The sequence below is a fragment of the Salvia hispanica genome, chromosome 3, assembly GCF_029641045.1.
Source record: "Salvia hispanica isolate PSC_SH4W2 chromosome 3, Shi_PSC_v1, whole genome shotgun sequence".
Taxonomy (NCBI): Eukaryota; Viridiplantae; Streptophyta; class Magnoliopsida; order Lamiales; family Lamiaceae; genus Salvia; species Salvia hispanica.
Genome location: NC_142694.1, coordinates 9,131,701 through 9,152,969, shown reverse-complemented (window position 1 = coordinate 9,152,969; position 21,269 = coordinate 9,131,701). Strand labels below are relative to the sequence as shown.

Below are 21,269 nucleotides of genomic sequence, written 5' to 3'. Positions count from 1 at the left end.
TAGATACATAAAAGCAAAATCAACATTTTAAACATTGAAATATTATGTGTCGACATCATAATCAACGAAACCAGAACTCATGAAACCTAATTCTATGTCGATTATAGATATGTAAAAGCAAAATCAGCATTCTAAACATTGAAATATTATGTGTCGACATCATAATCAACAAAACCAAAACTCATGAAACCTACTTCAATGTAGATCATAGATATGTAAAAGCAAAATCAACCTTCTAAACACTGAAATCATAACAAATGATTTCTGTGTCCGACATCATAAGATCTAGTGAATGAAAAGGAGATAAAAATTATGAAAAAACAGAAACAGACAGAATAAACCCTAACAATTAGCTGAAATCAGAAACAAAACCTTGATTTGGCTGCTGGAAGTTAGCGACAACGAGATTACCGAGATCATCAAATTTGAGAACATCATCAGCGAAATCAGCATCAGCATCAGCAGACTGATCTGATTTATCGAATGAAAACAAATGAAGCGATTAAATATTTGAAAAAAAAACAGAGACAATAGAATCAACACAATCAAATAGGAGAAATCAGAAACAAAACCTTGCATGAGAGGTTGATTTGGCTCCGCATTTTCCATCGAGAGTGAGATCGAGAGTGAAAAAGACGAAAGCAGAGAGAAATGCGGTGGCGGGTGATTTTCGAAATGTGAGAGTAGATATTTGAATGTGTGGAATTGCGCGACTATGTGTGTATGTAAAAAAGTGAAAAATATAAATAGTATATAACTGAGGAAATCAATCATTATTTTTAAATCAAATTGTACAGATGATTACTGAATAATATATTAACAGAAATGTATTAGAAAACAAAAATTAGTAAAGTAATTTACATTATTGACTAACTAGTAAGTATAAACTAATAAGTACTAAATAAATTAGTAAATAAAATAAAGTAAATAAAAACAGGCTCAAACCATCCGCATCCCTGTCTCTTATCCGTTTCTTAACCGTCTCATCTCTTAACTATTCATGGGTCCCACTGTACTTTTCAGCTCATCTCTTAACTAAGAGACAACACCTGCATCCCTCCATCTCTTAACTATTCATTCAATTTCATTTTTTATTTTTAATTCCAACAAATTCAATTAATAAAAAACACAATTCATTATATAAAATAAAATTACAATTTAAATACCTAAAAGAATAAAAAAGACATAATTAAAAAACTAGAAATTACAAATTACACACTTAAACTCAAATAAAAAAAACTGGAGGCAAAGAAGCAGAAAAAGGAGTTCTCTAGTGACGATCATCTAACGGTTGCCAAATTTTGCCCAAATGTGCTCCATTAGATCCTCCTGGAGTTGGGCGTGGGCGATAGAATCACGTGTCCTTACCCGAATAGACAACCGCTCTTGCAAAGACAGATGCACTCCCGTTCGAGGCGGACTACTTGCGGTTGAGCTTCCCGGGGTTTCAGGGTCGAACTAATTTTCCGCCTCAGGTCCTTTGTCGGCGACAATTATGTTGTGCAAGATTATGCACGTATACATGATGTCGACCATATTCTCCATAAACCACTGTCGAGCCGGGGCTTTGATAATGTTGAATCGAGCTTGGAGAACCCCGAACGCTCTCTCCACATCCTTGCGAGCAGACTCTTGCTTCTGCGCAAAAAGAGACTGCTTTTCATCCGCAGGCCTGTTGAACGTCTTCACGAAGGTTGGCCACTTCGGATAGATGTCGTCGGCAAGATAGTACCCCATTTTATACTGGCGATTGTTAGCGATGAAGTTGATGGCCGACGCTTTACCATTCAAAACTTCAGCGAAGAGGTCGGAGTTGTTGAGCACGTTGACGTCGTTGTTCGAGCCGGGGACCCCGAAATACGCATGCCAAATCCATAGCCGGTAGTCGGCGACGGCCTCGAGTATAACGGTGGGTGGGTGCCTTTGTGGCCGCTCGTGTATGACCCCCTCAACGCCACATGGCAATTCTTCCATTGCCAATGCATGCAATCGACACTCCCGAGCATCCCGGGGAATCCGTGCACTTGTTCATGAAGTCGGAGCAGAAACTGACAATCTGCGGTGGTTGGCTTCTTCATAAATTCGTCGGTGAAGGCTGCCCGGACGCCTTTGCAGAAGTTCAACAAACAAAGTCTCCCAGTGGATTCTCCGACGTGCAGGTATTCGTCGAACGAATCCGCCGTTTGTCCAGTAGCAAGCTGACGAATCACCGCAGTACATTTCTGGAGCGTAGTGTGGCTAGGACGGCCAACAGCGTCGATCCCTTCTCTGAAGTACTCTTCCCGTCCCGCCAATGTATTCGCGATATGCAAAAATAGCGAGCGTGACATACAGAAACGACGACGGAAGTAGATATCTCCCCATACCGGGTTCGGACTGAAGTAATCACGTTCCAATCTTGCGGCGGCTTCCTCCCGGTTATGATGGATGTAAGTCCGGCGTCGCCTTTCAGGAGGCGCGACGGCTTCCTCCTCCCTACGTCGATCTTCTTCTAGCGATTCTTCCATTGTTCGACGCATTTGCTCAAATGGACCCATAATAGATTAAATTTGGGAGAAGAAAAAAATAAAGGAATGATTATAGAAGTGATTGGAGAGGAAAGAAAGAGAGATGAGAGAATAGATATGTGTTTGTGTTTGTGCGTAAAATGGAGAATGGAGAAGAGTATATATAGAATTAAAAAAAATTAAAAAAATTAAAAATAAAATATGACCGTTGAACGGACATATTACCGTTTTTTTTTAATTTTTAAATTTTTTTTTTTGGAAAAATTGATTTTTTTTTTAAAAAAATATGAATTATGACGTCATAATTCCGACGCCCACTCGCGGGTCGGCGAGTGGGCATCACGCCAGCCGCCCGCGTGCGCCACATGGCGCCGGGACGCGTCACGCATCAAGACAGCTCATCTCGTCGAGACGAGATCGAGCTAGCATCGCGCAGCGTTGCGGATGCCCTCAAGCAATGAAAAACGCCAATCAGCGCTAACTAGAATCGAACTATTTACCAAGCAACTCAGCTGCATCATTTCTTGTATTTTTTTTCTATTAATATGTTATGCATACCCAAAAAAAAAAAGAAAGAGTCGGTCATCATGATTGGAAATTCTAATGACATAGTAAAATAGAATATGTAAATAAACAAAAAATTGATTAAGAAAAGTGGTGACTGCTTCCAAAAGTGATCACAAGCAGAGAGGGACCCACTGCCAACTACTTAATTTAGTCCATCCGCATTCATGTCTCTTATCCGTCTTTTAATCGTCTCATTTATTCACTATTCATGGGCCCCACTGTACTTTTCAGTTCATCTCTTAACTAAGAGACAACACCCGCATCCCTCCATCTCTAAACCATCTCATCCCTTAACTATTCATTCAATTTCATTTTTTATTTTTAATTCCAACAAATTCAATTAATAAAAACACACTTCATTAAATAAAATAAAAATTACAATTTAAAAGCCTAAAAAATAAAAAAAATACATAATTTAAAATCCTAAAAATTAAAAAAAATACATAATTAAAATACTCTAAATTAAACTATAAAAACTACTCCGCCGGCGAATCATCCCCCGAAGTCGGCGGTGCACCCAAGTTAGATCGATCCCGAATACCAAGTTGAGCTTTCAGATGCTCAATTCCGTCCATATGGGCTTCAAATTGGCGAGGATTCATTTTTGAAGTGTCAGCCACCGTGGCGACCATGTACATGGACATTAGGCTGTTGTAGCCCGTGCCCGCGCCGGGGCCCGAGCCCTCGCCCGTGCCCGTGCCGGGGCCCGAGCCCTCGCCCGCCTGGCTTGATTCGCCGCGGCCCCTCCCCATCCCCCTCTCTCTCCCCCTCGCTCTCGCCGCCTTCGCCGCCTTGGTCCCTTGCGGCCGACTCCGTGAACCGGAAGAAGACCCCCCTGCATCATCAGTTGGCGTGCTCTAACGTGAGGTGTTGCCTTCACCGCCATCACTAGACGAGTAGTGGCCACGCGCCGTGTGCTTCGTGCGTTTCGAGCCCGACTCGACACCGCCAGCCCACCTTTCAAGGTGGTGGACTTGCGACTAAACATCGACAAACTTGAAATCTTTACCAACGTCGTCTTTGAAGACTCGCAACGCCGCTCTCAGAATGTCGGCTCCACTGGCTCCGCTTTGATAATTCGCCTCTTCTACCTTGTATATCACGCAAAATTTTTTGACATCTTTGTCGCATCGGTCCCAATGACTGCGGAGCATCTTCACGTTGCGGGCAAAGGTGTTCTTCGGCCTTCGTGGGTTGTAAACTTTGGTGACTTTTTTCCAAAAACACTTGTTGGTTTGTTGATTCCCGACGACAAGATCGTACAAGACGCTGATCCAAGCGTCGTACAGAGCCAACGTCTCGTTTTGGTTGTATGGATGACGGCTGCCGTCCTGCACAACCTCGTTTCGGGGCTTTGTGGAGATGGGTTTTAATGGAGCCCTAATTGCAAATTCGATTTGAAATCCCATGTGGAGAAATTGTTGAGCTCAGGATTTGATTTTTTTTTTTAAGGGGAAAGGAGTTGTTTTTGGGTAAATTGAAGAATAAGCGAAAAGAGAAAAATGGTTTTTTTGCTCTTTGATTTGTGTTTGGGAATTTCTTTTTTCTCTTTAATTAAGGAGAACAAAATCATAATTAAAAGTTAAATTTGGTCAAAATCGGGATTAAACTCGTTGACCGTTAGTTTTTAACGAAAATGTTGACGGATGACTAAAATGATCAAATTTTCATATGTTCAAGACCACAAAATCCAAAAGATAATGTTTAGGACCAAAAACGTAAAATGACCATATATTCAGGTCTAATTTGGGCCTTTACTCTTTTTAAAAAATATTAAAAAAATTATGATCTTTCATAAAAATGGTAATAGTGATGAAAAATAACCCATTTGTCTTTCATGGAGTATAATTGTAAAATAATCCGGCATTTAAAAGAGTACAAAAAAAAGTCATACGGAGTATATGTTTTTTTGAATGTTGCATGCAAAAATAAACAAAACTTCCATTTTCAGGCAAACTCTTACAATAATTTATTTTGTTGGACAAAGGGTGAATACCGTTTTCAATTATCAAACTTAAATCAACATTGTTCTACAAGTCGAATAGAAATTTCCATATAATATAAAAGCAGGTGGTTCGTGACTTCGTCTTAATTTGAGCTCAAATATGTATTTTTATCAGAATAATGTCTTATTGCTTCTCTAGTGAATCATCATCTTATCTTTATCCTCGACATTTTCAATTTGCGCCTGTTCTATTAAGATGATTGAATTAAATCAGTTGACCATTGCCAGCCAATTCAAGCTTTTACCTCTAAATTCTCAAATCATCTGTTATTTGAATAAAACTTCATACCAGAAGGTCCAATACATGCGAGGTGCACTTAGAGCATGGTCTCAGATATGAAAATTAACTAATTGTACCATGCTTGAAGGAATTTCAACACTCCAAATTCAGTATTCAATAAAACAATAGCAATTTGTTAGTTTGCTCTGACCATATCGATAACAGTAACATTGAGGGATATTTTAAGTTTAGGTGGCCGACTTCATAGATGAGTGCAAGAATAAGTAGATCTTGTAATATATGATCTCAGGTATCTCTCTGTCTAATCACCATTTGTATTCCTGAAAATATTAACGATGCGTTGGACTGAGATAGCATAAATTTCAAGCATATTCAGATTATCACAGTTGGGTATTCCACCAAACATGACTTACTTAGATGAATCGAGCTGCATCGTCACCGGACCATCATTCACCAACTTAACCTTCAGACAGAAAACAAGAATATTAGTGTTTTGAGCAGAGTTATAAGTGATGACACAAAGCTACGGATCTTACTTCCATCATTGCTCCAAATACACCATCTGCATTGAATGAACAATCAGTGGTTAGTATAAACCTTGTTGAATTATTTCTGTGGAAGCAACAAACAACAGTATGGACAACATCTCATGGCTGACAATAGCAAGCGATCAACACGCAACCTAATTGGGCAGAGAAAGATAATCATTTTGCGATTTTTGTCCAAGTTCAGAAAATACTGTACTTAAAAATTATTGACAAGACTTTTGTTATGGTAATAGCATTCATTATAGCCGCTCCTTAAAACTATAGCAGAACTATGTATTTGTTTATCGATGGAGTGTGTGAAGTTTAGCTAAGCATAAAGAGTCGTACACAGTAAATAAGGAAAGCATTACAAGGCCTTATTTGACAATTCTTTTGCATGCTATCCATCACTATAAGAACCAAGTTAATAAGTAGTGATAGATACAAAGTTCACCTTTAACTGCATCTGCACGGTAAGCTTTCTGAAATCTTTCAACTAGAGAAGCATAGAATGATTTAGCTGCAGCGGGAGGCATCGCCACATGAAAATCAGGTTTGTTGCCTTTTAATACCCCATATAACGTAAACTGACTAACTGCACTAAATCAAACCATAGCGCCATCAGCATCCAACACGATAGTTATCAAACCAAACTGGAATCGGCATAAAAGGAGTGTTACCTAATAGAACTTTGTAATTTTTTTGCATAACCTGTCAATGAGCATCAAGCCATTAGCCATCACCCTTCAAGCAAATGCATAATAATCTCATGTTCTTCAACAGCTATTACCTTCTTTTTCTTTGTACAATATTGTCTAATGTAAAACAGAATGGCAAAACTGCCACACCTTCCCACCTATTGTATTTTGGAAAACTCTTCCACAAACATCAACTTAGACATTATTTTTCAAGTCATACAAACTTGCTACTCTCTCTGTTCTGCTAACAGTGATGCAAAATTAGATTTTGTTCAGCAGAGTGAATGTTAAACTTTCAAAGTAAAACTCAAAGCGAAGGGAGTGAAAATGTGTAGAATTCAACAGCAAATATAAGGTCAATGAAATTACATTTTGGTCCCAAGCTTTCCCAGTTTTTTCGTTTGGAAACAATCTCATATTCAGCACTTTGCGACATCTGCACCACACAAAACACATCAAAACGAGAGCTCCAAAAGTAACACTGAAGATAAAATAAAAAATTCATCTTTCCAATTCATACGTACATGTATTCAGCGTCAGATTCAACATCAGCCTCATGAAGCCCGACGAGGACAAGCAGGCCCGGCCCAATCGACGATATCAAGCGGCCTTCCACCTGCAATCGAACTGAGGTGAGCAATCGTAATCCAAGTACATACGACACCGTTTTGAGTGGGTGAAAGTGAGGGAGAATGTAATTGTAGGTAGACCTCAACGCTAGCAGAAGCTACGCGCTGAACCACGGCCCTCATTGATTTGATTGTTTGGTTTCTTCTTCCGCTGGTGCGCTTAGGGCGTAGGATAGCAGAGCGGCGTAGGGCAGTAAGGTGGTGTTTGGTTTGTAGACAAAATGCGGTTGGATGTTGGATTTGCATAAACCCGCCATAATTTGGGAACATACTTCCTAAATTTCTTCTTCCTAGTTTTCTAATTTCATTACTTCAAATGAAAATTTAAACGGCCCATCTATTTAAGCCCATTTAGCCTATTATATCGATCTATTTTAGTGGTGCCAATCCCTAAAATTTCGATCATATTCATTAATTAACATTGCTTCTCAAAAACTCTTTTATTTCTTTTCTCTTCTTTTGTCCATTATCGGTTACTAAATTACTCATCTTCTATGTTATTCAAAGATTCTGTTATTATTCCAACCGTCCTAACAAAGATTTTGTTATATGACATGAAATTTTATGTACCTTTTATTTTGCGTGCAAAGATAGAGAATAAAGTAAAACTGATTAATTAATAAAAATAAAAATATTTTTATTTTTAATAATTGATCATTTTTAATGATTCAAAGAGAATATATGATGATCTATTTGAATTAAATCATAAGATTATTTTAGTAAAAGATGATATCTACCACTTACTATTATATAATTATCTCTCTAAAATTAGGTTTGTATACTTAATCATGAACCAAACACAATGCATTTTCAATCAAGAAATATAATCTTTCAGAGAAATGATCACATGACTTGGATTCTAATTAATCAAAAACTAGTTAATAAACAAAATTGCTTTTTTGTTAATTTTGTAGATATTTAATTTAAAGTTTTTATATTTTCCTAAATAATAGTACTAAAATTTAGTATAGGTCTTGTGATAAAACAATGTCGAATCAATTCAATTTTACAATTGCAACCCTTGGTCATAGGATTGCAATCGTAATTATTTTCCGGCGGTGTTACTTGTATTTAACCAAATTATTTCAAAAAAAAACCCGAAGAGTAAAGAATGTCAAAATTCTGGAAGCCGGGAACAGAGAAACCTCGATTCGTCGAGGATGATGAAGGCGGCGTTTTGTTCTTCACCTCCGCTTCATCTTCTTCCTCAGGGTGAGTATCTTTTCTTCTGCTTTATTTCTTCCTTCCTCTTGACTATTTGTCGTCAGCTGGTTTAATTGCGTGCGAAATTAGGCACGGGTACGCGAGTGTGGAGAGACAGAGGCAGAGGCTCCCAGTGTACAAGAACAGGACTGCCATTTTGTATTTAGTGGAGACGCACGCCACCACAATCGTCGTCGGAGAAACTGGCAGTGGAAAAACTACTCAAATCCCTCAGGTTTTACTGTTTTAATTCACCCTTCTGCTTCAGTTTGAGCTTAATTAAGCTGATTATTGATCTTTCCTATTGTTGATTACTACTACATTTGGAGTTTTTGGTGTTGTGTTAGGCATTCTTCTTATTCTTGGGTATTGAATATGGAGTTGTGCTTATTGATGCTAATGGTTGAAAATACAATGAAACTGGGCAGTTCTTGAAAGAAGCTGGATGGGCGGACAGTGGACGGATGATAGCCTGCACGCAGCCAAGGCGATTGGCAGTTCAGGTATGATGCAGACTCCAGATTGTTTTTTGGATGCAAGAAACTCGGGTTTACTTGTTCACTTACATTATAACAATCGAGGTCTATATGGTGTTCAGTCAGTCGCTTCAAGGGTTGCGGAAGAGATGGGCGTTAAACTTGGGGAAGAAGTTGGTTACACAATTCGCTTTGAAGATATTACAGATGCTGTGAGCATTTATCCTATCCTTCTTGTGGTCTTATTTCTGTTGATTTGTTGTATCATATGTTGTTTTTTTTCATCACGCCTTTTGCTGATAAGGGAGTAGACACATAAGCTACGCCTCATTATGCAGCAGTTCCTCCAACTTGGTTTACAATCTACATATAAATTGACACTAACAATGACTTACATTTTCTGGGACCAGGAACTAACACGGATAAAATTTCTCACTGATGGAGTCTTGCTAAGGGAAATGATGGATGATCCTCTATTAAGCAAGTATAGGTAAGTTTATGCCTTTTAAAGATTGTATGCGAGCTTCACTAACTTGGCTAGGCAAAACACTGTGTGACACGCTGTGTTGATGAGTGATTAGACTTGAATGGCACTTGCTTGTATTTAAATTCCTGGGGCTCATCCATTGCTTCTGGATGCACAGTGTTATCATGGTAGATGAAGCTCATGAACGGTCTCTTTCAACCGACATTTTGTTAGGTCTCCTGAAAAAGGTACGTTTTTTATCCTGCTGGTTCTTATGTTCTCCACCTTTTTTCATGAGATACATTTTTCTGTTTGGTTTCATATCTTCTATTGAAGTTGAAAGCAACTGTTTGAAAACAGATTCAACGGCGTCGGCCTGAGCTTCGACTCATCATCTCATCTGCTACAATTGAGGCTAAATCAATGGCTGCCTTCTTTAATAGCAGGTTTTTCATTGCATCTGATCTGAATAACATAAATATAGCAGTTAGTTATGACTGTTTGGCTTCAAAAACATTGGTAAACCATATCTGTTGCCCCTTATTATAGTCATGATATCCCCTGCTCCCTATAGTATACAGGTGAACTTATATTAATTAGCTTCATTTTGTTGTTATAGATTTATTACACTTATCCTTATCAAGCAGAAGTTGTGTCACTTGATATGGCCTTATTGTTTAATCAATTGTGCTAGTAAAGCTTTTTGGGGTGAAAAATGAGTTTTGCATTAGTTGTTTTCTTCTGTTAGGAGGCATGTGCTCTTTCGAACCTAGTCTAGTGATGATATATTAGTATTTTATTTTGGTTGGAGTAACACAATATGCTCTGACCCTATTTCTCTTTAAAAAATGGCTCTAATCAGTTCTGATAGTATTTAGAAATATCAAAACATGTGTTAGTGCACTATTGTAGCTTTGTTGAGTAAAGCCTAATCATAAATTCATGAGAATACATAGATACAAGGTGCTCTTGCTTGGTTTTATTGCGTAAATCAGTCTGAATATGTAGTTGTGTTAAACTCCACAATTCCACTGTACCTGCTTGATGAGACCAGTTAATGCTTTTATGCCAGAACAACTTCCAAGTTCATTTCTTTAAGGGCTATTGTACTTTACTGCTTAATGAAAGTTGTAAATTGGTGGGTTCAAGATTTACAGGTCTGAGAATAAGATCATATGTAAGACGCTTTACCTTAAAACTTCTAAATTATTCTTTGGGTTTTCTTGACACTTTGACCTAATTGGTGTATGACTGCAATGATGCTAGTTTGAAGTTGCATAACCACATTTATTTGATCATGGAACTGTTCAATATTATATTTATATTAGCAATTCCCTAAACTTATCTTCTTGAAATTCTGAGCTTTATGCTTTTTAAAATTTGATCAAAACTAGCCGAAGGCTTCAAGGACGAGATGTTGAAGGACATGGACCAAAGAAAGAGTCCGCCATTCTCTCTGTCGAGGTATATGTTCTTGTAATCATGCTTTTGGACACACAAGAGCAGAGCTACCCTTTGCTACGCAGACACAAACTCAGACAAACATAAACATACACACATGCATACACACCATCTAATTTTTGGTGATTGTTGATATTTATAACCGGATGTCTCAAATTGGATTGAATATATAGGGTAGAGGATTCAATGTGCAAACCTCTTATGTTGAGGAGCCGGTTTCAAATTATATTCGAGCTGCAGTTTCGACCATACTTTCTATTCATGACCAGGTACGCCGAGGACTACCGCCAGATAATGTCTTAGCTGATTTGCATGAACATAGATGCACATGCAGAAAAGTAGAGAGTGGCTCAGAATAAAAATTTGTCTAGTTAGAATTGCCCTTTTCCTATATGTATGAATCTATATATCTGTTGTGAGTTATATTGGATAAAGGCTAAGCTGATTTTCTACCAAGGAAGATTTGAAGACTGTAAGGCAGGTTCCATCAACTTGAATTTATGCCTCACAAGATGCCATCAGTTCCTCTTTACAGTGATTTACTAAAATTTATTGCATTAATGAATTATAATTTGCATAAGAGAGATCATAATCGTGTGTCTTTCTAGGAGCCAATGGGAGACATTCTTGTATTTCTTACTGGTAAAGATGATATTGATGCTGCAATGCAGTTGCTTGCAGAAGATTCTCACCACAGAAACCAAGGTAGTTCATGTAGACAGAACGAATTGATAGGGTTCACTTGTTTCATTATGCACTTGAGGCCATAAATTGTTTTATCTAGAAAACTTTGTTTAAGCATTTGAAGAAGTGTGGCTTCTATGGAATTTTCTGAAACAAGAGATAGACATGGTTTATTTAATCATTCGCTCAGTCTCTATCATCTGATCTGTCTTAACTAACAACTTTCTTAGTGTATTATTTTTGAAGATAACTTCCGCTTGAATCATGCAAAATTTCCCTACCCCTGATCTTATTAACTGCTTGAAAATTTGTACCCATCTTCATTACTTAGATTGGTAAGTGGTTAATTTATCCTATTCATTTTCTTCATTCTGTTTTATTAATCTCGCTTCTGTTTGTTTGTAGGACTGATTGTTTTACCTCTGTATTCTGGACTGCCGCGTGCTGATCAGGTTATTGATTCTTCCTTTTCTGTTGAAAAGAGGGGAACATATTGGAGTCTCAGCCTTCATCTATATAACTGAATCTCCTAACTGTTTATCTTTTCTAATCTTCTCACTAGGATCTTGTGTTTTCTCCAACTCCTCGCGGGAAGAGAAAAGTGATAATATCAACAAATATAGCAGAGACATCCTTAACATTGGAGGTAAAATATTCATTCTAAAGGGCATTCCTAACACTCCCCTGATTCTAAGTAGCTACTGATCCTTGTTTCTACTCTTCTCTAATCTTATTTCAGGGCGTTGTCTATGTTGTTGACTGTGGGTTCTCAAAACAACGGTTCTATAATCCTGTATGTGTTTCCAGTACTCTCTTGATTCTACATGGAATATATTCTGACAAATCATGTGGTGCTATATGAATGCAGTAAATTTTAAGGGCTAAGAAGCAACCCATATGTTCCACTCATTGTCAAATGCAGAATTAAATAGGGAATATGGATAGGAAGCAATGAAAGTTAATAGATGTGAAGTATGCAGATAATGACAACCTGAGTGCATCTTTTGTCAAGCAACAATAAAATAGAAGTTTATGATTTTTCACCTCAAGCTAAAACTACATTGGCCTTTTCAACAGATAACTGATATTGAAAATCTGGTCGTGGCTCCAATATCAAGGGCTTCAGCCCGACAACGGGCTGGAAGGGCTGGGAGAGTTAGACCAGGAAAGTGTTACAGGTGCTGAACTAAACCCTTGTCTTCTGATCTAATACAACTATTGTCTAATTTAACTTGGGATGGATCTACTTACGGAAGAAAAAGAATAAATGAATGGTTTGAATGATTTCCTTTTCTTCACTTTAAATAGGCTCTACACTGAAGAATATTATGTAAATGAGATGTCTTCTGATGGTGTTCCGGAGATACAGAGGTCAAACCTTGTTTCGTGTGTTATTCAGGTATGTGTTTATTATAAATCATCTTGAAGCTAAATGTTGTTTGAATCATGAAAATTGGCTGTACATCTTACTATCGAGCAAAGTATCCTCATTTTAGATAGATAATAACATGAGTTACTGCACTCAATTTTATTACTTCAAATTGTTATATGTCCATCATCATCTACTAGTCATATACGTAAACGTTGCTTTCTCTTTTTTTTTTTTGGAGAGGGCAGGGAGTTGAATGATCTAGTTGGGTATAATTCTTTTGTGTTCCTTTTGTACTATTCAGTCACATGCCAACCCTGGCAGTGATTTCAAGAACTTCTGATGATCCCGTCATGCGTTGAATGATTTGAATCTTTTATGTTTTATCAATTTAAGGCTTCGTAGTGACGTTTTATTTATTTATTTTAATTTTCCTTGATAGTTAAAAGCATTAGGGATAGACAATATTTTGGGATTTGACTGGCCATCATCACCATCGCCTGAAGCACTGATCAGAGCACTTGAAGTGTTGTATTCTCTTGGAGTTATTGATGAAGATGCAAAACTTACATCTCCTACTGGATTCCAAATTGCTGAAATTCCACTAGTAAGTTTCTGAAGCCCAATCTCCTTATATTGCATCAATGATGATTTTGTATGCTACCCAATTTTGTTTTCCCCTTTTTCAAATTAAATTTGTGATGGAAGAATATAATTATTCTGATGCACAAGATGATCATTGTTTTATTATGTGAAGTGTACTGGAGTAGGAGGGTCATGTAAGGAGCGTTGTGATTTCAGTAAATTACTCCCTCCGTCCCACTCTAAGTAGAGCATTTTTAATCCGGCATGGTTTTTTATGCAGTTTTGTTTTGTGAATTGGGTAGAGAGAGAATAAAGTAGAGATAGTGACGTTTCTATTTTAGGAAATGTGTCAATTAGAGTGGGACATTGAATAAAAGAAAACTTGTCACTTAGAGTGTGACAAAGAGAGTATTATATATTGAGGGGAAGTCGTGTTGTAGAAAATTTTTTAGAAACTTTGAGTTTCATTTGCAAAGAGCAAGATTCTGGATGAAAAAGGGCAGGAATTATTAATTTATTTATTTTTTTTGAAAGAGAAAACAGGAATTCTGATGCATGAGATGATGACATAATCATTGCTATTTATGTAAAGTGAACCAAAGTGAAGGGGGACCATGTTAATTTTTGCTAAATTAGTGAATATCAAGGGTATATATTTTTGTCAGGTTACTGCGATCACTACATGAAGAATGATTGTTCTAAAATTGTGCGGGATTCTTTCTGGTGCTTTAATTTACCCTTCCGGTATCTAAGCTCATGAAAAATAATTTCAATTTCACATTTTTGTGAGGCTGCCACCTCTGGCAGAGTATGTATGTATGTATAAAGTAGTGTCTCGATGGTTTCGTCTAGATAGTTAACATTTTGTTGCATAATTTATCGTAATCTTTCCATTGCTAAGCAAATGTATATGCAGGATCCGATGGTTTCAAAAATGATTTTAGCTTCAAATGATTTAGGCTGTTCTGAAGAAGCCATCACTATTGCTGCTGTGTTGTCCTTACAGGTTTGTTTTCTTCTTTCTGCAACTTCTATTAAGTTAATATCTCTGCATTGCATTCTGCTATTATTTGATCGCATAATTCAGATTGCGAAAGATTCCATTTCTCACATTTCTTCCTTTTTGCTTCCCATCTTTCTTCGTCCCCATGAAGTCGATCTGGTATTCAACCAGGGGATCAGAAAAGGAATTGGATGAGGCCAAATTGAGATTTGCTGCTGCTGAGGTGCTTTCTTGTTCTGCTCATCCATCATATGCTCTGCACAATTTTTGACTTGCAGGTTTTAATATTTTGTATCTCAACAAGAAGTTCTGAGCTTTTGAAATATCCGTATAGTGCCTTCCAGTTACTTATAGTTAGATGGTTGTTATGGAAGATGGATGTACCATTAAATTGAACCGAAGTATCAGACTTTGTGTGAGAGTTGCTTATTTATATTGGTTATCCTATACGTATCTTGCATCATACGTATTGGATTGTGCTGTTCCGGATACTGACTACTTAAAATTTTAGCTTCAGGAGAAATCAGATATGCACATGCTGTACTAGTTATTATCAACAAGTACTCATAGGTTATTACATATGGAATTGTCCACTAAGTTATCTGATTGGCTAGTGTAACAGAAATACCATTAGTTAGTCATGGATTTGTTATACTTCTTTCTGTTTTTAACATTAATGTCTTACCTTAAAAAGAGACCAACTGTAATTGGTTTTTTACCATTCAGCTTTTACGGATCGGGTGAATTTATTATTTTCGTGTTTTTAAATTGAGAATTAACAACATATTTTTTTGCCTATCCTCTCATAACATTCTTACTCTCTTAGAAATGATTTTTCATATATTTTCTGGTTCTGCTCATAATTTTGCAGGGTGACCATGTTACCTTCTTAAATGTATATAGAGGATATGTTGAGTCTAATAAATCTTCGAGTTGGTGTCACAGGAACCACATAAACTACCATGCAATGGTGAGTATTGTAAATCGTATACATTAAAAAATTTCAAAATTTCAATGTGCTCGTCTTAGATTTTGGTTTGCGTTGCCTACAGAAAAAAGTTGACGACGTTCGAAAACAGTTGAGAAGAATAGCACAACGTTTGGGCATATCCCTTAAATCTTGTGACGACAATATGCAGGTTAGTACAGGGGGAACACCTGCTGATTACTTTGTCGCATAGCTTAAAGAACAATCAATTTTGTCTTACCAGCCAAAGATAAAGTCCCCTCACATAATTTTCCTGCACCTAATTTTCCTCATGGTGTTTGTATTGCTGGACCTAATTTTCTTAAGCATTGTTAATTCATCCACTCATACATGTGCTTGCATGATTAAAATAATAAATGATTGCTATGTCACTGGTAATAATAATATTGATTTCAACATCTTAGTACTGCTTGGAAGTGCAAAGTTTAAAGACAAACTTGGATTAATTTGCTGCTCAATGTTCTGTTGTGTTTGTTTCTAATAAAATGCAATACTTTCCTAATTTCTTTAATGGGTTATTGGATTCGGCAGGCAGTGAGGAAGGCAGTTACTGCTGGTTTTTTCTCTAACGCTTGTCGCATAGAAGTAAGTGTTATTTTTCTAGTTAACAGATCTTAATATCAAACTCACTTAATTGGCGAAAACTTGTTGGCTCTGAGCATAATTTGATTTGTGTCCCTTATCTGTTGCTTATATTTAGGCCTTCAGCCATAACGGCGCATACAAAACTATACGAGGTTCACAAGAAGTCTATATTCACCCTTCGTCTGTATTATTCAGGTTAGATGGTGTTATTTATTTTCTTACTATCTCATTGCTTATTTTTTACAAAATTGATTTGAGATACTATGTTATAGAAATTAGAAGAATAGAAGTATCACGTGTGTTCCATATTGAAGGGTTTTGGTATGTATTGTGCAGAGTGAATCCAAAGTGGGTGATCTACCATTCTATTGTCTCGACTGAGCGTCAGTACATGCGCAATGTCATCACTATAGAACCCTCGTGGCTGCCAGAGGCTGCTCCACACTTCTACCACCGCCAACAGCTTGATCCTAGATTGCATTCCTAGTGTTCCTTTGACAGTTAACCTTATGCCTGATCTGTGCTCCTTTCGGTTGCTCACTCCCGCCATTTGCGATGGTCTGCCTGAAGATGTATGCATCGCGCCTCAGTGAAAGAGCTTAGATAAACCTCATGCAAACTTGTTTCGTCGCAGACCTCTGTGAGATTGCTAACTCGGAGCGGAAGAGGCAGAGTGACAGAGTGCTGATTCCTTGAGGTGGTGGTGCTGTTACTTAGTCGGATTACCTTTACAATTCATCAAAATCAGGAGTGTCATCATCGTCACAGTGAAATCAAATGTATTAGGTGGAATGGAGTATCAAATGTGAGTTGGTATCAGTCAATTTCTCCAAAATGATTAAAAAAGTTATATTCGGGTTTCAAGTCTATCTTGATTCTATGTAAGAATGAGCATGCGCGTCACTGCTTACCCATTCATATTTTTACTCTATTGATCCACAAAAAGTAAGTCATTTTAGTTCGACTAACAAAACTAGACTATTTTCCTTAATAATTCTCTCAATCCACTAAAAATAGATTCATTTTGTTCCGATCAATCTATCAAAAATAGTCTAATTTCTATTTAGAAAAATATTTTCACTAACTATTTTTCATGAATATGAGAAATATTATTTTTTAATTATGTGAGAAAGGATCCTATAACTTAAAATTAAGATCATTATTCATTTTTTTATTAAAACTAGAGGTCTGCCCACTTGGATCTTTGTCGTCCAGAATATGCTCAAAGAATGACAGTTGGGGGCTGCAACAAAGTTATGTTTCCGAAGCAATAGGCAGAGGATGCCAATTGAGTCGTTAAATATTGCAACTTTGAATATTGGGGGTTAGGTAAATATCGCTTTCGGAGTTGCTGAGTTTGTTAAATAATGCAACATCTCACGCTATAATAAATACTCCTGCAGTATTCCCGCCTTACGTAGTCTTTGGTAGATTTTTCTGACCTGGCGGCTTAGACCGAACGCTGCATGCGCCAGCTTGTTGCACATAAAATAATGATAAAACCAGCGTAATTGGTAAGACGTTTTTCCTTTAATCCATATTTGAGTAAAAAAAAAAGGCATAACTCAATTGATAAGGCGCTTTGTCTCGACCAATAAATAAGAAATTCGGGTAACTTGTTGCATATAAACAAGTGGTTTAATGACGTGGATTCCAGCTAAGCTGCTGATTGATCAAGTCCAGCAGCCCATATATATAGTGGTTGATATCTAAATGGTTGGAGTGGAGATTAATTAGAAGTAGCTAGGATGGGGAAGATGAGCATAATTAGTGTGGTGGCTCTGGTTATAGTTGTGAGCATGCAGGTGGGTGTTGGTGATAGCCGTTTGATAAGGGAGATGGGTTTGGGTGCAACGGAGACGTGTGAGCCGACGTATGGGTTCTTGCCATGCTCGAGCAATGCGTGGGGGCTGTTCTTCCTGGTCATCATCTTCGAAATCCTGATAACCTTGGGCAGCCAATACGTTGGCGATGGATCGGACCTCTTCTTCCAAACCATCGGACCGGGCATACTTGGCGCCAGTGTGTTTCAGTTTCTTGGCACAATCCCTCAGATTGTCATGGTTCTTTGTCAGTTCCTTCTTTCATTTCCTTCGCCTTTATCTATTTCATATATTCTGTTTATGCCTACTTTCATCACCCATTAGATTTCTCATATGCCTACTTTAAGTAGAGTACATTTTATATGCCTGGCTCTCGTTTTGCTTTTGTATTATTTGACAAAAGTATTGAATCACATTCTATAAACTTCTCTTTGAATTTTCAGATATTTAATGCCAGGTGAATTTAAATAACAAAATTTAGGGAAATTTAGTCAATCTCAAAAGATTTGCAAAAAAAATATTAATTCACAAAATTTCAATTTTAATGAAATGATGTCATTTTGAACACTACTAAAAGACGTTATTTTGCATAGAGATTAGAGATGAACAATTGAAAGAAAATTAAAATTTGATAATTGATGTTATTACTCTTTATGACATAGACTGATCACAATTTAAAAATTTTCATGATCACATGGATTCGTTGACAGGATCTCAGTGCCGATTCGAGTAAATTTTGATGAATTTAAGTAATCCCAACTTGTTGCCATGTCACAAATCCTTTGATCTCCAAATACAATAGATTCGATTTCATTGCATGATTCCATCTTATAACGAGGGTAATAAAAATCAGACACTATATTTTTCTTTAAAAAATTGAATAATATTTTTGGGTGAGTTAGATCATTTATAATTTGCATAATATTTTACATAAAATTTAAAATAGAATTCAAAATATAAGTTTAATAAGCATTAAGCCCCTTGAGCTCCCCTATTTAGGTTCGTCCATGATTATATCATTTAACAAAAATATCTCAATGACTCAATCTTAGTATAATAACAAAAAAGTACACAACATTAGCTTAAAAATTATCAAGCCAGATTATGTACTAATAAACATGCATGTTGCAAATAGGAGTTCCGAATAAGATTGCAAACATAAAATCTGTTGTATCCATGTCTATTTGATGTCTTAGGAGCATAATCTTGATCTAACTATACAGAACCAGAAGCCATAGTTAAAATAACATTACATCTCAACTCAACCTAATGAAAAATTGAAAACACTCTGATTGTTGTAAAATAGAATCAAAATGCTGAAAGTAAATACTTAAATTAAAGAACAATGAAGAGCTGCACACTACAATGGATTGGCTTGTTTGAGCCAAACATTTCTTTTATAGGATAGTATTGATTCTAGGGATATTTTCTTGCTTAAACACATTGACTATTACATAAACCTTACTTACTTCTTTGGCTAAGGTTTACTCGATTATGTAGATTTGGGTTTTGTTTTCTTCTAATTTCTATCACTGGTATATGTTTGGTTTTGGATCAGCAACGGTGCTTTCGGGAACAAAAGAGGCTGCTCAAGAAAGGGCCGGTCTTGGGATGGGATTGGTTGCTGGATCAACCGTTTTGATTCTGACTTTCATATGGGGCGTTTCCATTATCCTTGCTAGCTATGATCTCTCAGAAGCTCCCACTCTCGACAAATCGGGAAGCCAGAAAACCACACCACAAGGTGCCATTTTTTCATCTTTGATCTAATCTTCTTCATGTTCATCTAATTGCTAAACTGCTCTCTCTCTCTTGAGCAGGTTATGGTATTGTAACAGATGTCGAAACGAGCTACACTGCACGGATAATGCTGATACCCTTGCTTCCATTTCTCATCCTTCTGCTAGCACAGGCTTTCAGTTCATCATCAGTGAAGAGAGTATTTCTTCTCATTGCACTCATTGTCTCAGTTTTGTTGCTTGTCGGCTTCATTTTGTATCAGGCATTCCAGCCTTGGATTCAGTCTCGTAGATTCGAGTACTTGATGAGCAAATATGCAAAGGACAAGCTGCTCAGACTCTTGTCCAGGAACGGCAGGCCTGATACTCGAAAAATACAAGAGTAAGTAGATCAGTGTAACTTGTATTAAGCCAACCTTTCCAATTCCTCATCAGTTGTCATTTGCAGCCTGTTTAACCAAATCGACAAGGACAGAAGCACGTCTGTATCAGCAGCAGAACTCAGAGTGCTTCTCTTGGGTGTGAGGCTGGATGAAGATGACTTGAGCACAGACAGGGATGTTGAGAATGTGTTGGAGTCTTTTGATACCACCGCAGATGGACGTATCAACCAGGAAGAGTTCATCGCAGGCATGACCAAATTACTCGATGATCTGGCTGAGGAGAGGCGAAACCGCATCAAAGGAAGTAGAGCCACCAATTCTCAGGTAAATGTAAAACTTACACTTCACTCATATTTCTATAAAAACTGACTGAAAATGCAGTTGCTGATCCTAAACTGTATAATGCAAACCTCAGGTAAGTGATCCATCACAACAGGGCTTGTTAGTTAACAGCAACAGCTCGAACGTAAGCAAAAGCCAAAGTTCTCAAACCACTTGGCTGAACTATCTGCAAGCTCTTTCCTTGGTGATTTTTGGGATTGCATTGATGTCTGCTTTCGCAGAGCCACTGATCACCAGTGTCGTGGGTTTCGCCACAGCAGCAAGTCTGCCTAATTTCTCTGTCTCATACTTGGCCATACCCTTAGCTACCAACTACCGAGTTGCAGTTCAAGCATTTGCTTCATCCGGAAACAAGTCACAGAACTCCATTTCTTTGACACTCTCTACAGTAAGTTCGTCACTTGTTCAGTCAATATAAATGCATACATACATGAAGATATCACTTTTTCCATATTCTGAAATTTCTATTTTTAATTTGTTGTGCAGCTTTACAGTAGCGTGTACATGAACAACGTGGTGAGCTTGATTGTGTTCCTTGCACCAGTTTATGCTCTTAATCTGTCCGTGGATGTCTTTGCAGAAGTATTGGTAGTTATCACGATGAACACTGTGATGACGGCTCTGACAGGCTTCCGCACCTCATTCCCTAGCTGGTTGGGTTATGTCGTTGTGATGTTATACCCGGTTTCTCTGGCATTAACCTATGTTCTTACTTATGTTCTAGGATGGCCTTAGAAAGACTGTGGTTATAATTATTTGTGTAAGATATACTCCATGTGTTTACTTTTAGTTTTGATGTGAGTAAATTTCTTCACTGTAATAATAATTAGTGTAATTAAGTAGAAAACATTCTACATTTGATATGCACTGGCTGCCATCAGTTATATGCTAATTGTCTCCCATCATATTTTATGCAAAGTAATCAAGGAATTGATTCTCTAAATTATAAAAAGAGTTAGAAGAAAAAGCTGTTATATTTCAAGGAATT

The 21,269-nt window shown here is 37.3% G+C and overlaps 3 protein-coding genes across 5 annotated transcripts; 2 read left to right on the top strand and 1 right to left on the bottom strand.

Moving 5' to 3' along the window:
* Positions 1–5,416: 5,416 nt before the first annotated feature.
* On the bottom strand, positions 5,417–7,611 carry LOC125213421 (D-Tyr-tRNA(Tyr) deacylase family protein). Of its 2 annotated transcripts, none has more exons than XM_089068113.1 (8): positions 7,256–7,611; positions 7,070–7,161; positions 6,915–6,981; positions 6,528–6,558; positions 6,302–6,442; positions 5,857–5,882; positions 5,734–5,783; positions 5,417–5,665 (listed from the first exon to the last, which is right to left on the bottom strand). In XM_089068113.1, exons 1-8 carry the CDS (start codon positions 7,442–7,444, stop codon positions 5,650–5,652), a joined length of 612 nt encoding a protein of 203 aa, XP_088924239.1. In that variant the 5' UTR covers positions 7,445–7,611; the 3' UTR covers positions 5,417–5,649. The 2 variants fall into 2 exon arrangements, with proteins under 2 accessions (XP_088924239.1, XP_047969919.1); XM_048113962.2 differs by having other exon boundaries at positions 5,417–5,640; positions 7,256–7,602.
* Positions 7,040–16,967, top strand: LOC125213419 (RNA helicase family protein). Of its 2 annotated transcripts, none has more exons than XM_048113961.2 (24): positions 7,040–7,177; positions 8,278–8,386; positions 8,468–8,612; positions 8,806–8,880; positions 8,976–9,065; positions 9,264–9,343; positions 9,498–9,567; positions 9,680–9,765; positions 10,714–10,783; positions 10,954–11,049; positions 11,389–11,485; positions 11,870–11,916; positions 12,027–12,110; positions 12,204–12,257; positions 12,542–12,642; positions 12,773–12,863; positions 13,276–13,440; positions 14,335–14,424; positions 14,573–14,644; positions 15,293–15,391; positions 15,474–15,560; positions 15,941–15,994; positions 16,110–16,189; positions 16,331–16,967. In XM_048113961.2, the coding sequence occupies exons 2-24, from the start codon at positions 8,286–8,288 to the stop codon at positions 16,479–16,481; spliced, it is 2,085 nt and encodes a 694-aa protein (XP_047969918.1). In that variant the 5' UTR covers positions 7,040–7,177; positions 8,278–8,285; the 3' UTR covers positions 16,482–16,967. The 2 variants fall into 2 exon arrangements, with proteins under 2 accessions (XP_047969918.1, XP_088924238.1); XM_089068112.1 differs by having other exon boundaries at positions 7,060–7,177; positions 8,206–8,386.
* A 741-nt stretch (positions 16,968–17,708) lies between these two features.
* LOC125213906 (sodium/calcium exchanger NCL2-like) lies at positions 17,709–21,173 on the top strand. Its single transcript, XM_048114698.2, has 6 exons — positions 17,709–18,064; positions 19,376–19,561; positions 19,638–19,938; positions 20,005–20,263; positions 20,355–20,669; positions 20,768–21,173. The coding sequence occupies exons 1-6, from the start codon at positions 17,743–17,745 to the stop codon at positions 21,014–21,016; spliced, it is 1,632 nt and encodes a 543-aa protein (XP_047970655.2). The 5' UTR covers positions 17,709–17,742; the 3' UTR covers positions 21,017–21,173.
* The last annotated feature ends 96 nt before the right edge of the window (positions 21,174–21,269 follow it).